General features: G+C 49.2%; 1 protein-coding gene across 2 annotated transcripts in view; it reads right to left on the reverse strand.

The window, feature by feature from the left end:
• The window catches only part of LOC147673600 (KN motif and ankyrin repeat domain-containing protein 1-like), a 190,358-nt gene that overhangs the window by 30,376 nt on the left and 143,517 nt on the right, over positions 1-16,465 (reverse strand). For both annotated transcript variants that reach the window (XM_086947499.1, XM_086947498.1), the window contains exons 2-3: positions 15,076-15,186; positions 7,070-9,091 (exon numbers count right to left, since the gene is read on the reverse strand). In XM_086947499.1, coding sequence (XP_086803625.1) covers positions 7,070-9,091; positions 15,076-15,112 — 2,059 coding nt within the window. In that variant the 5' untranslated portion in view covers positions 15,113-15,186. The remainder of the gene's footprint in view (positions 1-7,069; positions 9,092-15,075; positions 15,187-16,465) is intronic.

Raw genomic sequence — 16,465 nt, forward strand, 5'->3', positions numbered from 1 at the left:
AGATCTGCGAAATAGACCCAGGATGCAAACCTCCCACGTGTTTTCCACTGTGCGTTCAGTGCAATGGCCCGGTGAGTGGAGACCGCTAGCCCGTATGCGGTTAGGGCGGTGCAGCCCCATAACGTGTGGCTTAAGCCTGCATTCACCAACTTGCAACGGGGGCAGTGTGCATCAGTACACTGGAAGTATCTATTTATTTTTTCGGGTGTACGCCATGCCCCTTGATATATTTAGGTTATTGTGAGGTGTCTGGTTTGTCAAGATAGGGGTGAACCAAGTAAGGTCTGTTGCTCTTCTTCTAGTGAGCCAGCAGCACTAAACGGTTGTTGTGCCAAAGGTCGCAAAGAGGTCCAGAAGTACGCGTATTGTCTATACTGGATGTCTCATTCCACTCAAAGTGCACTGAAGCACCCTAATCAATGGAGAGCGGTGGGCTTTATAAATACATAGGCTTCGAACTGTGACGGTGATGGGTTTGATTCAGTTCTTAGGACCCAACTGCTCCCTCTATCCCCTCTGGCTCGGAAGCATTGTGCATTGACAAGCCAACCATCCACCCCTGGAGACCAACAGAAGGTGCCCTCCATTGCTGGATCACTGAGCACGCCACCACTCCTCCCAGAAGCTGGAGCGAGATTGGATGCCACTGCACCTATGCATAGCGATACCAAAGGGGATGATTAACAGAGTGCTCGAGCAAATCAAACACTCACCCCCAGTTAACTGATCTGGGTTTATTCCATCATCATTCTTTAGCTCACTCCACCACCCCAGTTTGGTCCCAGTCATATGCAAATCAGTCTGACCCTGTGCCTCACAGGAACAGTCCAGCCCGAACTGCCAAGCCATGCCTTCCCTGGACCGGAAACAAGCATCCGGGGACCGGTTTTGGATTCATAATCCTCATCAGCCAGGCTACCTTGAATCCAGTGGTAGAGTGAACAAGGGACCCACGTCTGGGCCTACCCTGCCAACTCAGGGCAAACAAAGCGATACTATGCATGGCAGGCCTGTGTCCGCTCTCATTGAGCCAGGGATTCCACTGACCTCTAACGTGCAAGACTCGTTAGTCGTTTTTAGTTGATCGCTGTCATTTCATGTGCACCCTTTTGAATACTGATTGCCAAAGGGGGTTATCGACAAGGGCGGCTACCCCATTTGAGCGGAGGAGCATCACCCCACAAGCCTCGGAGCTTCAAAACAGAAGGGTAATGACGTGTATTTATTGCCGTTTTACTTTTTAGCAACCTGTCCTGAAATAAGTGTCAGGACGGGGCACGGCCAATGCTGCCACGTGGCAGCAGCAGGGAGCTGTGTGCCTTAAAATGTGCATGTCTCTTTGGCCAGTCGTCTTGGGACCGCCAGCCAGACATGCCCATTTTAAAGTTTTCTAACCTAGCTGTCTTAGGCAGTTGGGTTACAGAAAGCGAAGGCCTCCGGTGCTCTTAGGAGCGCTGGGAGAGCCTGCTCTATCCAGTCCTGGAGCTACTATCATTCTGTGAAAGCAGCGCCAGGATTGGGTAGTGCAGTTTACAGCATTGCGTGCTTCCTGGAAGAAACCCGAGGGAGGAGGATGTCCCGCTACCAAGGTAAGGGGATTTATTTATTTTTGTGTGCCTCAATCCCACACCTCCACTCCACCACCCTCGGTACAAGCCAGCCGTCACTGGTTATGGAGCTAGCAAGTGAGCGTGAGCCTGATGGCAGAAAAATAGTCTCTTAGCCAGCTAGTGAGCTTGGGCCTGATGCCCCAAAGCTGGTCACTGAGCTCGCTAGTGAGTTTGAGCCCCATTCCAGAACAGAGGGGTCATTGAGCTAGATTCCGATCTCAAGCCCCATCACAGGCAGGTGGTGCCCAGGCTAGGTAGCGGAATTGAGCTCCGTAGAAATAGTTGGTCACTGATCTGGCTTGTGAGCTCAAGCACCACGGCAGACAGTTGGTCAGCAAGCTAGCTAGTGAGCTCTAGTAGCACTGCTGAAAGGCAGAAAGGGAGCTAGCTGGTGAGGTCAAGCCCCTTGGCAGATAAGCAGGCACTGAGTAACAAGTGACCTTGAGCCCATTGTCAAAAAGGTGGTCACTAAGCTAGCTAGCGACCTCAAGGCCAATGGCAGAAAGAGGACCACTGAACTAGCGGGTACGCTTGAGCCCCGTTACAGAAAGAGGACCACTAAACTAGCAGGTACGCTTGAGCCCCGTTACAGAAAGAGGGTCACTGAGCTAGCTACTGAGCTCAAGTCTTATTCCAGAAATGTGGTCACTGGGCTAGATAGTGAGCGCGAGACCTCTAGAAAAAAATTGGTACCTGAGTTAGCCACTGAGCTCAAACCCCATGGCAGAAGCCAGTCACTGATTTAGCTGGTGAGCTCAAGCATATTGGCAGAAAGAATGTCACTGAGCTAGCAAGTAAGCGCTATCTTCATGGCAGATCTGCAGTCACTGAGCTAGACAGTGAGCTCTTGATTTTGAGTCCCCAATGGCAGAAAAGTCCTTACTGAGCAGGCTAGTGACTTCAGGCCTCATTACAGAAAGGGGGCCAGTGGCTTAGCTTGTGTGATGGAGCCCCTTGGCAGAAAGTTGGTATCTAAGCTAGCTAGTGAGCTCAAGGCCATGGCAGGAAATTGATCACCTGATCTACCTGGTGAGCTCAAGCCAGTGATACTCAAAGTACGGCCCGGGGGCCGCATGCGGCCCTCCTGACCTTTACATACGGCCCCCAGGCAGGGCCGGACTGGGAACCACAACCAGCCCAGGCAAAGTGCTCCGCCGACCCCCCCTCCCCACTCGGGGGGAGGGGGTTGGAGGGAGCTCTTTGCGGGGCCGGTTTTCGGCCGATTTTGGTACAGGGCCGATTTTGCAGCTAAGCTGCAAAAAAAGCCCTGTAACGAAAACGGCCCCTAGGGGCATAAAACCGGCCCCCACCCGTGCGGCACACCGGGCGATTGGCCGGTGCCCGCTATGGCCAGTCAGGGCTTGCCCCCAGGCCTGCAGCAGCACTGGGTTACTCGACTCAGCACTAACATGATTTTTTTTTTTTATATATAGCAAGCACTTATTTAAAGGTTAATTGCAGTTAGGGAAAGGCAGTACCTAGGCCCTTAACTTTAGGAACACCTTCATTTTTAAAGACAGCCACTAGATATACATGCCTTGCTTCCCATACACCCACTTCACACCCCCGCTGGCCTCAGTGCGGCCCTCGGTCACACCATAGACCAAACATGGCGGCCCCCGGGAAAATGTTTGTGAGCACCCATGGTCAAGCGCTATGACAGTGAGTTGGTAAGTGAGCTAGCTTGTGAGCGTGAGCCCCTGGCAGAAAGGCAGTTAGTGAGTTTGAGCCCCATTGCAGAAATTAGGTCACTGAGCAAGCTAGTGATCTCGAGCTCCAAGGAAGAAAGGCGGTCACTGAGCTAGTTAGCGAGCTCCAGCTCTGTGGCAAAAAGGTGCTCACTGAGGAAGCTAGTGAGCTCTAGCCCAATAGTATAGTTTGCCCCGTGGCATAACTTAGCTCACTCGAGGTTGTGTGGGTACTGGGAGTGGTTCACTTTGTGTCAGCAGTGAGCTGCATCTCATACCTTCCTTGCTCGCTTCACATACACACATGCTCATTTTGCACTCACTGTCCACTGCACCCTACCATGAGCCGGTGGCTAGATACAGAAGCAAACTCTTTGGCCATCTGGTTCTCGAATGGACTTCTCATGATGCCCTGCCAAGGCTTTCCCCAGACTCCAACAGGAGGAAAGGAGGGAGCGGGAAAGGCCTTTACCTCTGCTCACACCAAGAGTTCACCAGCCCTCAGTGACTAAAGCACATCTGCGGAAATGCTGCAGATTCTTTCCAGAGGTTGGAACAATGGAGGCGGCAGTGCCAGGTGCACCGATCCCAGCGCACTGCAGCTGCAAACATGCCTTCCTGCTCCTACTCATCCGCGGGCACGGTGCCATGTCCGCGGATCCCTCATCGCATTAGGCACGGTGCTGGCTGCCAGCTCACTGATGCACACCAGATGTGGCAGGCCTCCATGCTCCATGTAATTACTGCACTTAAGGCCCGATTAAGAGTGGTCCGGTCAAAAAGGTGAGGCCATACCATACCCGGTATTACGGCTACCATTAGGATTTCAACATCTGGAATGGGGAATAACCTGGACATTGGCATCACTTCACCAACTTTCACATGAAATTGGCAAATTCCAGTCTTTTAACAGGAACATGTTTCACCAGGTCTCACCGGGTGGGTTTGTACCCAGTATCACATTCAGTATTAATGTATGCAGAGGGGGGTTCCCCCGCAAAAAGCCTCGTAATAGTGACGCAGTGCAATCTATGAGATTTCACTGCGTCACTTTTAGGACGCTGTTGCATCAAAATCGTGCGCCTGCCTCACAGCAGGCGTAAGACTGACGCAAGGCCTTTCACATGGGGCTTTCCCCATGTGAAAGGACGCATTGCTGGAGTTGAGTCACTTTGGTGACACACTCCAGCAATGCGTTACTTTTGCGCTTACAGATACGTCAGAAATACTGACGTATCGGTAACTTCTTGCGACATGATGCGCCATACATTAAATATGACGCATCAGGAATGTCGTAAGGAGTGCGCAGTGAAAAGTGACGCATCGCTGTTTTCACGCAGCGATGCGTCACTTTTCATAAATGAGGCCCCAGATGTTTTGACTTGAGAGTCCAGACCCTCTTTCTTACTGGATTGGTCCCCGGCTGGTCGCAGGCAGAGAGCGGCCAATGACTGGTTGGGAGTTCATATTTCTTAAATTTGGAAATGTTGGCTCTGGTAAGTGAAAAGCATCTTTTCGTTGTAAAGTTCTAATCATAGTACCATCAACTGCCTCTTCTGTATTCTCCATTGACAACAAATTAAGTTTAGGAGAGGTAGTAGCTGCTACACCCTTGCTTGCCCTTTACCAACCCCGTTTACCTATTTTCAAGGGGCTCATAGTATCAGCTGGCCCGACATAAAGCCGAGAGGTCTGTAACAGCCTTATTTACTTCCTCTGTTTCCCGCTCCTTGTCTTCGCTGAACTCTCCCCAGCCACTTATAGAAGGTAATTGAGCAAGAAAAGGTCATTGCTTTGATGTTGTCATGTGACAAAGGGTTTGATGTCACTTGTGCTACCACTGGCATTTTGGTCAATCTCTGTCACCAAGTTCTTACATGCGTCCCCTGGGAAGTATGTTTCCTCCTGTGCTCCAGGTTGGATCGAAGTGCCTCAGATCCTATGTAAGTACGTTATCATTACACCGGTCGTGAGGATACACTTCTTTTAGAACGGGGTGTTCAACATTGTTCTACGACCACCAGGGGCTGTATTACTCAAGAGGCGCATTTTCATTGTTTGCACTGGGCACATCTTTCAACCCCTTAACTGCCGCGGCTATTCCGCCGCAGCGCTAAGGGGGAGGCGGGGCCGCACGGCGCTCCCGTGCTTGTGACGTAAACCGCTCCGTCAGGGCCCGCGGGCGAGCTGTGCTTGTGACGGAAGGGTTCCATCACGGCCCCACCGCTCTTTAGAACGTCAGCGCAGGCGCGGAATTTGCGCCGCCCTGGCGTGGCGAGCGGGCCGTGACGGAACCGTTCCGTCACCAGCACAGCCCACCCGAGGCTCGTGACGGAACGGTTCCGTCACGAGCATGGGAGGGGTTAAAAGGCACACCCAGCACAAACAATAAAGATGCACTGCATTAGCATGAATGCGCTGTCCCCTGGGCAGCCGCGAACTCGTGCTGCACTGGGGGCAGCGCATTCAGGTAAAAAATGGAGAGGCTGCTTTGAAGCCGCACCGCGTTTTCACAGTGCAGGCGGCGACCTGCCTGCACTTTTAAAGTGCGCCTCCTGAGAGCTTCTTTGCCTCTGCACCTGCGTCTGTAATATGGCGCAGGCACAGAGGCAAAAGGATACCCTCATTTGCATGGGGCATGCCTCCTTGCAAAGAGGGAACGCCCTCCGAATATAACGCTGACGATTTATGTGCGCCAGCGCTATCAGAATTACAGAAGGGGCCGCACAAACATTTTTGGGCCCTTCTGTAATACCAAAGTGCCTCAGGGGTGCGCAAAGCAGGCACAAACGCCCGTTGCATGCCGGGGGCACTTTCATTGTATGGCACTAGGACACCAACTTTCCAGTATGGACCCCAGCTGCCAAGAGGAGTGACCATCAAGATGATGTGGAAGTACACACCAGGGCCGGCACAACAGCAGCATGCTTGGCCATGAAGCTGCCTAAGTCCTGCTTGCCTAAGACACATCACAAACCTTCTCACATGAACAAGTGTCACATGTCCAGAACACCTGATTTCTCCCACGCCGCTGATCTTCGGCCTGCCTCGGAAAAGTCTTATAAGGACTGGGGATGGGTGCACTGTGGATTTTTTTGGTTTTGTGTATATCATAATATTCTATGAACGTGTTGTGAAGTTATGTGAAATTAACCTTTCCAAATGAAATGTCATTCGCTGGTATCTCATGTGACTTTTGTTAAGTCAGCGCACATCGCCTGAAAAGAAAAGTCTTACGAGATACCAAAAGTAGACTGGTTCCAACAGAAAACTTTTCTTGGCAAGAGATATCTAAATTTTCTGTGCAAACCAGTCTACGGCTGAAATTGTGCAAGACTTTTAAACAAGATGTAATCTTAAGTTATGCAAAATTGTGTACTGCAAAATTTTGCATGATATATAGTTTGCGAATTTCAATGTCCTGATTAAGATTTTACCCACAACTAATCATCATCCTTGACCCAAAGCAATCCCCATTCGTTTTCTGAGATTACAGTTCTACTAGTGGCCAGTTTTCTTCAAAAGCTTTGACTGCTGGATTGACCATTGGCTCCAGATGGTCCCCCGTCAACAACAGGTTGGGGGTATCGGCACAAGCGGTGACCAACAGCCATTGGAACACGCGTGCATTCCATTATATTTTGTCACAACTGAATTATTCTCATTGATCAGAGATCTCATCCACCTTACATGATGCATGCGAGTCTTCTGTGATGATAAGTGTTCACACAATATTATTGGAACATGAGCCGCAATAAAGGGGAATCTTACCGGCAGTGGGACTCGAAGGCGAAGCATCTTCCATTTCTTCCTGGACCTCTCCTTCCTTCTGGCAGACACTGTGGAATACTTTGCTTGAGTTTTGGATTATCAGACACCGATCTTTGGAAACTCCAAGCGATGAGCTCAAAGTTACAATCTTTTTTTCTGGTGGTGCACTTTTTCGTGGCTTTTCACATTTCGCTGCTTGTGTCGTAACATCCTGCTTGGTCTCTTCCACTTTTAGTTCCTTTCTGGGCAGCGCTACACTTTCCATTGTTGATCGGGTTGGGAACCCATCTATCTGCTCACACACTGTGTGTATCGATAATGCGCTAGAGTTATTGACCGTGTCATTTCTTGTTTTAAAGTTAGTTTGGGTGTCTTTGTGCTGATATTCAACCGAGGAATCTGGACCCACTGCAACCTCTGCTGTTTCTGAGTAACTGTTTACTCCAACACTGGTCATTGGTGGCAAGCAATGCACTCCTATGTCACTGAGTTCCAAATGATTGCCCACTGCTTGATGATACACAGCGACTACAGCATCAGCGTAGGCGTCCTGCATTGAGGGAACGGCCATAACTTCTTGGTGCACCAGATTTTTGGACCTTCTACAACAGACCTCGACTCTTAACTTTTCAAGCTCTTGAGTCGCGTCTCGTAAGTGCCCTTCAAGCAAAGAAATCACCCCCCTCTGATGCTCAATTGTGTGCTGCAGTAGACCGAGTTCCTTCTCTGTCTCTGGGACTAGGCCAAGCATGGACTCCATGACCCACACTTCTGCGTGCTTGGTTTCTACTTCATTGCCAACAGCGGCATCCTGGCTTGGTTTCTGAGATCTGTAGAAAAAAACAGCATCGTTCATTGCAATCTCATCGCCCACACCCACAGATTTGCAAAGCTTTTCATTTTTGTGCATCGCAGAAGGGCTGATTGCTCTGGCGCTACCCGGTTTAGAGCAGCGGCCACTCCTCTCGGACACTGCCAGTTTTTCTGTTAATTTCCTGAGCTCTGAAATCTTACTTGTTCTCATTTTCACTGATTCAACTTCACTGTCTGATTCAGCTAAAAGCTCCAGACTGGTCTTAGAATCACCATCAGATGCCTCCATATTGCCTGTGCTGTAGGATCGGTGTCGAAAGTCGGACGTTTCGTCTGACTCTTGTTCACGCTTCTGTAAATCTGACAGAAGCTTGTCTTTCTGCTTCTTCAGAGTGGAAATCTTCATTTCTAAAACTGGAATGGTCTTTACCTGTTCTTCTAATTCTTTCAGTTGCTTTAGGGCAGCGGCCATCTGCTCACGGACATACTGTAAATGCGCGGGGCTGATGTTGGTTGCCGGGGTACTTCTACCTGAATTTAAAGGGCTAGTCCTTACTTGACCTGTGAAGGATGGGCTAAGTATTATTGGACCGTCTCCACCTCCATTATGTGGTACTGATGTAGATAGTTGATTTAGACTGGTAGAGGCTGTGGTTGAAAGGGTAGCACTGACCTTCGAAGAACCACTTGGCAACCTGGCTCTGCCGCTTCCTTCCCTCGGACTCTGCAAACCCAACTGTTCTTGCTCCAACCTTTTACTTGTCTCTAGCAATGTCTTCTCAACACGATGATTCCTTATGAAAGACTTGGGAGATGGCGGTGGAAGGAGACTTATTATAGGTGTTGGAGAGACGGGGTTGGATGTATGGACGCTAAGGGGCTCCCTCACCTCGGAAGAGCTAGACTGACTTCTCACCCTCGGCAAAAATGGAGGGCCGACCTTGCCATCTTCGCTGGTCGTGGAAGTTAGGGATTCGGTGGAAGTCCAACCACTGTTCTGGCTGCTAGGGCTCCTCAGAGAGGACGTGGAGAGCTTGGTCGTCTTGGGCTTCCGATGCACAGGAACCTTTCGTAGAGTTTGGCCGCTTTGAATGTCATCAACGTATTTCAGAAAGTCCAGATCCAGCTGAAAACCATAGGGTGTTTCCACAGAATACGACATCTTCTCATTGTCGTCTTGGTCTCTATACAAGAAAGGGCCCCCTAAATCTGAAAAAATAAGAAAAGAGGTGTTAATACGCGAATAACACATCTATCTACAAGCTTTCCATAAAATATGTTTTACATTGCTCATTCTGGTTTTTTGAAGTGTTTGGCCCCACTTTTAGTTCTTGCAATTCTAAATTGATGTTAAGTTATATTTTCAGAATAAGTATAGTTTTGTAGCTTGCATAGAACCAAAGAGTGCACTGAACATCTCTCCGGCTAGGTCAATATTTAAGAGTTAAAAATGGCATATTTGTTTAGAGAGATGATATGCTTGGTTCGAAACACATTCTTCTTAAATTTCTAAGAAACAAATCAAACCTGTGCAAACCCTAGTTTAATATTTTGTGATTCACCACTGTCCAATTGCATTCTTACAAAATATGAAAACAGGACATTTTGTTTGTGATAAAGGCTGGAGTGGAAAACAGACACTGACAAAAGAGTAGGTTGCCTTTACTTGGATGAGCATGCAAGGCTTACAAATTAACCTTGGCCTTGTAATCACAAAATGCCTTTGTCAAGGTATTAAAACATGAGTAGAATACAACTTCCCCCAAAACAATACCAGCACTTCTAATTGACTCACAAACTCCCCCAACCCTCACACCACCGTAATTTAAATCTCCTTCGATGTCTTAGTTCTCTTAGGTAACAAAGCTGGGACTGATTGTCCTGGTCGCCTTTTTGTCCATTCTTGTGAGCCCGCCCCTCTTTCTTGATTGGCTCCTTTGAACCCAAACTCCCCATGTAATTCGCTGACCCTTTCTTTTGCGCGCTCTCTCACCCTGGTGCTGCCGTTCCTTTTGTCTGTCGCCCACTGGGGGGGTTAGCCGCCCTCCTAGGGTCGGCTGAGCCTCCTGGTCAGCGGTAAGACCTCACAGTTGTGTCTAATCTTTTGCAGTTTTACTACGAACAGTTAGTTTACAGACAGCATTGTATCCTATACCTTCCCATCAACTTCAGGATCTTTCATTGGCTACCTTTGTTGTCTGTTTAGAATGCTCTCCTCTCAATGTGTTACTTACCTTATTATTGTATTTTTGAGACACCCTTGTAACATTGGTTTTTCACCAATGCTTCTTTGAACTGGATTAGTTGCTTCCTTCTCCATCTGACATAAAGGGACTATTTTCTTCCTAATTATATTGCTTGTTATATTTTGTGCTTGCAGTATAAGCACTTCTGGGCTTGCTAAACACACCCACCTATACTTCGTTTGTGGTCCCTCAGCCCACCACAGCCACATGAGATCCGCCGTCTGGCCACTCCTTTCACTCTCAAATGGAGAGTCATCCGGAATTGATAGTCCAGCTGCCATACACAGACATGCTTGTTAAAGGACAACTTGCAAGGTGCAAAGGATGCAGTGCAGGTGAAGATCTTGGTTGCAGGATATGCTTGATGCTGGAGATTCTTGGTGCCTGAAGATCTCCGGAGGACAGAGACAACAAGTCTTGGCAACAGCAAGTCAATACAGTGCACAAGGGTTCTGTTCCAGCAGTTACGACGAAGGATACTGGCCTCAAACTCGGTGAGGAGACAGTGCAGGCCTCGAGAGAGTTGCAGAACCACCACTTGTGTTGCTGATCCTTTCAGAGTCTGTGGGAGCCCAGAATCAGCAGGCTGGTCAGATGTGTTGCAGTGCCTGCAGATGAAGGAAGTGACTCCTTCACTCCAAGGGAGATTCCTTCGGGTGTCTTGGATGTCCACAGGCCTTGTGAAGAACCTCTATGGAGCACAGGCACAGATGTTGCAGCAGACTTGCAGGACAACAAGACCAGGAGCAGCAGGAGTCTTCCCAGTTGCTGTCTTGGTTCCGAATGCCAAGGCCAGCGAGTTCCACAGTGCCCAGACGGTTGAAGTTGAAGTGGTATTGGATCTGAATCTTGTCCCACGACGAATCTAGGGGCCCACCCACAGGTAAGCCCTTAAGTACCCTAAGGAAAAGGCTGGGATGTTTCAGGGGTCCCTCCCAGAGTAGGTGGTGGACAGTGGGGAGGATACTCCCATGTCTTTTGTCCAGTTTTGCGCCAGAGCGGAAGCCAGCGGCTCCCTTAACTGGTTTGAACTGGAGTATGGAAGGAGGGCCCTCACAGCAGTCTAGTGGCGCTGGCAAACTAAAAATGATTTTGGCAAACGCAAACACATCTGCGTACGTCACGCAATCTACTGAAACATTCCTAGATACCTGGGCCTCCTGCATTCACCTCATCTACCTTGAAGGTGCTTTCAAAACAAATCACTGCATGAAGATCGGCGCACGTGGAAAAATATGAAAGGCGCGGAAGTAGAAGCCGCCATGCCTCGGGCGCCCTATCACTTGATGTGTTGTCAACGTCTCGTGTCATGCGGCTGATACCTTCCGACTGCAGAGCACACAGGAGGTTGCGGACATATTTCAGCTCCTTTAAAAGTATCTTATTCCCTGATTAGGCCTTCTGTGTGCACTGTGATCCATTATTCTCTAGTTCTTCGACCTGAAGCGTTCAGTCCAGCGGCACGGATTGATACATCAAAGCCTCTCAACTTACCGCGTAATTGTCAGCCACTGGGGTGGAACAAGAGGAGGAACTTGGCAACACCTGCTTTCTTTTGCTGCTCCTAAAGATTCTGAAGTGCTTGCAGCTGGTCTGGAATTTATAGTAGAATGTAAAAAAAAACTCTCTCCCCTCTCTATTGCTCCCTCTCTCTCTTTCTCTCTCTCTCTCTTTTTATCTCCCTCCCTCCGCCTCTCCCTCACTCCTTCCCTCTTTCGCTCTCTCTCTCTTGCTCTCTCTCTCCCTCTCTTTTTTTCCCTCCCTCCGTCTCTGCCTCACTCACTCAATCTTTCTCCCTCTCTCTTTCTCTCTCTCTTTCTCTCTCCCTCTATTCCTCCCTCCCTCTCTCTTTCTCTCTCTCTTTCTCTCTCCCTCTATTCCTCTCTCCCTCTCTCTTTCTCTCTCCCTCTAATCCTCCCTCCCACTCTCTTTCTCTCTCTCTTTCTCTCTCCCTCTATTCCTCTCTCTTTCTCTCTCTTTCTCTCTCTCTCTCTCTCTCGACTGTCTTTCTCACTAGTATTTCAGGGTTCACTTAGTGTTCTGTGGTAGTCCTGAGACGTGGTAATGCGACTCTGACGTGGCATTACTACAAGACTCAGGAATTAAGCGAAAATACAGAGTGGCAGCATTTGGAACAGCCCGTGCCACACGATTTACCACATTATTTTGAACTTTGTTATGGACAGGTTTTTGCTGGTGAAATCTTCACACTCTGTTTCACTGCAAATCTTTAATAGATTTGGGTCGGTTGCTTCACTTTTTTTAGGTTTAAAGTATGTTATTGCAGCAGGAAAGAAAGGGGACAACATCACAAACAAATAACCACAGGCGCTCCCCAAGTTAAGTGTGCACAATACAATAGATGCGTGAAGGCAGTCTTTTCAGTGCGGTGGGCACATCCGTGCCAAAGTCTCATGGCTAGCGCACCTGTGGTTGGGAACCAAAGAAAAGAAAGGAAGAAAAGGGAAAAGGACAACACCCCCCCCTCCCCCTTCCGACCAACCGCCCCCCTCAACCCCCCAATTCCCCCCCCCCACCCCCCACCCCCTGTACTATGCCGTCAACCCTGGCTCTCTCACTGTGGCAGCTAGGTATCCCTCCCTCCCTCCAACTGCCCACACGGTCAGTTCAGTCTGGCGGATCTGGCGGCGGTGTCAGCCGTAACAATCTGAGATACCTAGGGCAAGTGATTTCCTTAAATTCTGATCTTAACAAAGCATGGAATGGCGCCCACAGCTCTTCAAAAGTGTCCACCTCCCATGCGACCACTAGGGACAGCTTTTCCATGCCCAGGACATGCCACAGTCTGTGCAGCCAGCCGACAACAGTAGGAAGTGTGGTAGTGCGCCAGTGTATGAGTATGTTTTGTACTGCCGACCCCAGGGCTATCGCTGTCTGTCTACCTCTCTTAGACCTTAGTGGGTACATTAAACCATTCGGCAAGCCCAGTAGAACATAGGCGGGGAAGCGGGGTAATTCAATCCCAAAGCACTTATCAATCTCATGCAGTACCTCTTCCCAGTAAGGAGCTAACAGGGGACAGTCCCATAGTATATGAGTGAGCGTGCCAGTTTGGCCGCAGTTGCGCCAGCATGTCTTGGGTATCGAGTGGTCCATGTCGTGCAATTTCTCGGGGGTGCGATACCAATAAGTCGCAATTTTGGTGAAAGTCTCCGTGAGTCCGGTGTGATAGGCAGAGTGACGCGCCCGGTAAGAAATGTGGTCCAATTCAGTGTGGCTCAACGCTCGACAAAGTTCTCGTTCCCACCACTCCCTCCCCGGGTTGTAGATATGAAAGGGGGGAGGTTGCAACATCTTGTATAGGTCGGAAATAAGCTTGGCGTCCGATGAGCGGGTCACTAGCCAACGCTCATATGCTGTGATTTTCCGATCCACCGTAGCTCGCACCTGCGGCTGCAGCGCCCAATGGCGCGCCTGCATATATCGCATGCGTTCCGTCTTAGGAAGGCCGTAGTCCCGCCGCAAGTCCTGGAAGGAAACTACACCCTCCGGGCCATACAAATGAATTAAAGCGGAGCAGCGGGCCGCTCGCCAGAGTTCATAGGCTTTCGACTCCATACCTGGGCTAAAGTCCGGGTTACCAACTGTTGGCGTGAAAGGAGAGGGAAAAGTGGTAAGGTCATGCTTGACGGACACTGAGTCCCACACACGGAGCGGGACCTTCGTCACAAAGGACGCATAGAGGTTGGGGGGCGGTGGGCCCTCCTCAGGAAGGGCACCTCCTGTAGCGTCCTGCCCACCACCGCCTGGTCTTGAAGCAACCAGTGTTTGTCCGACTCCCACCGGCTCCACTCCACCAAGTAGCGCAATTGAGCAGCTTGAAAGTACTTATGCAGATCCGGTATCCCAAGGCCACCAGACTCAGGGGCCAGCGTGGCAATGGTTCTCTTGATCCTAGGCTTACGGCCCTGCCACACAAAACGTGTGATAGCAGACTGGGTCTGCTCTAGCCATCCCTTGGGGGGTTGCAGCGGGAGAGCTCGAAACAGGTACAGGACTTGTGGCAGGAGGGTCATCTTCACCGCGGCTACTCTTCCCAGCAACGACAACGTGCCCCTGTCCCAGCGGGCCAGCTCCTCCTTGATCTTCGCACTTAGAGCCGTGTAGTTGGCCGTGACCATAGCAGGGAGAGAGGGTGCTAGAAGAATCCCCAAATATGGTATCCGGTCTCCAGACCAGCTCAGAGGGAAGAGTCTCTGTAAGTCAGCCCTGGTGGTGCTAGACAGCGAGATGTCAAGGGCCGCCGACTTTCCAAGGTTTACCTTGAATCCTGCCACCGCCGCAAAGAGGTCCAGTTCTGCGATACACGCGGGCAATGACCTCCGTGGATCATCGAGCGTCAGTATGACGTCGTCCGCGTAAAGACTGAGAGCATGATGGAACTCCCCCATACGGACACCTATGACGTCGGGGTTCTGGCGAACTCTTTGTGCGAACGGCTCCATATAAAGAGCGAAAAGCAATGGTGACAGTGGGCACCCTTGTCTGGTGCCTCGCTCTATTGGGAAGTGCTGAGAGCTGCACCCGTTCACCCTCACCGCCGCGGATGGAAATCGCTTCACTTTTTTTGAGGGAGACCCAAAGCAAACTCCTTTTTGGTTTTTAGATACAAATGATTATTAGTTATTCACGTTGCTTTGCACAAAAAAGACCCAATGCAGTGCATTGTGCTGCCTTGTGTTACTTGTGTTACTTTGAGTTCAAGTAGGACCAATAAGTGGCGTTCTCAATCAGAAGCTGGCATTTCAGTTCCACACAAAATGGCGCCTCAAAAACAGAGCCATAGTGCCATAACTGTTGAAAGTGCTATAGAAATGCTGTACATAATATAACAGAATATGCACGTAAATTTAGTTCCGTGGAAGTTTTTTGACATTATAACAAATGCGCATATCTATGTTTTTGGTAATAAGAATTTAAACTTACCGGGGAGATTCTGATTAAGATGTACGGATTGTGCCATTTTTGAAGACGGTCAGAAAGCCATAGACAGGTTATGACGTAGACAGGATGCAAGAATCCGTTTGGCGCGGAAATCTGTGAATGGGAAATGTTACATTTTAAGAAAAACGCAAAATCCCAGTGTCTACATCAATAACGCAGGTGACATGGCCAAGACTTATAAAATAAACATTTTTTCGTACAGATTTCTAGATGCTCCTGGTTCACTACTGTGAGCATGTGACAAAAACATTTCACTGGTGCAAAAACAACAGGTCACGTGCCCGTAAGCCATTTTTAGATCTTGCCTAACGACGCAGCGCATGCACTGCATGCCTTGGCGAGACCTATTGTTGTCGGTTTCTTGACCGAAGTGGGACAGGAGATGTGCACTCTGTACACGTGCACATCTCCTGTCCCCGCGTAGGGCTTGCATGCTCACGGCGCCTCTCAGCTTGCCCCAGACAGCAGATGGGCACGCGCACGGCGTCTCTTCACTTTCGAGCACTCCCACTGCGCGCTTTCACTTTTGCTCGCTCGATCTCAACCTGCCTTTTCTGCCACGGCGTCTCTATCAGCTTGCACCCGGACAGCAGATGGGCACGCGCACGGCGTCGCAGACCACATTGACAGGATGACCGGGGAACACCTCTTTATAACTTCACGTTATTTATTTGTATGCTTTTATATGACGTGCACTGGGAAAAAATGGATGAATGGAAGTTTGTAAAGGGAGGTTATCCTTTCCCTTCTGCAATAAGAAACATGCACAATGCATTAATGCATACGCTTCTGCATACGTTTTGTTTGGCCAATACCAAAATACACTATAGTTCTATCTATAAGCGCACACGGATTATGTATGACTTGGCATGCACTACGAGGTTAAGTCCACACATCCCTTAGAAAGTCACTAAAAATATTCTGAACTAATTTCTGTATTGTCTTGTTTTTATCTTTTCATGTATGCAGGTTGTCCTTCCCCTATGGCTCCATAATGATCCTGCAGCAAGGCACAGCCTCTTTACCGTAGGGCAGCCTCACATTTTAGTGTATGTTTGGCTTTGTCCTATATTTGTGACAACCAACCAATGGAAGACTCGACATAATAAACTGTGACAATAACATTGAAAACAAGCATTTGCAATGCAATAGGTCTTGCAGTTACACGAGTTAAATCTATTGGCATTGTAAAGGACAATGCCGTTTATTTATGTTTTTAAAACGAAAACAAATATAAACAACATTGTTATTTGCAATGTCAATAGCTCAAACTTGCGTACATTTCGAGACCTATTGCATTGCAAATGCTTGTTGTATTTCTGTAATACGGAAGAGGAAAACGGCACATAGAAGCCACTTGAAAACTCGCTCC

This window comes from Lissotriton vulgaris, chromosome 12 (assembly GCF_964263255.1).
Source record: "Lissotriton vulgaris chromosome 12, aLisVul1.2, whole genome shotgun sequence".
Lineage (NCBI taxonomy): Eukaryota > Metazoa > Chordata > Amphibia > Caudata > Salamandridae > Lissotriton > Lissotriton vulgaris.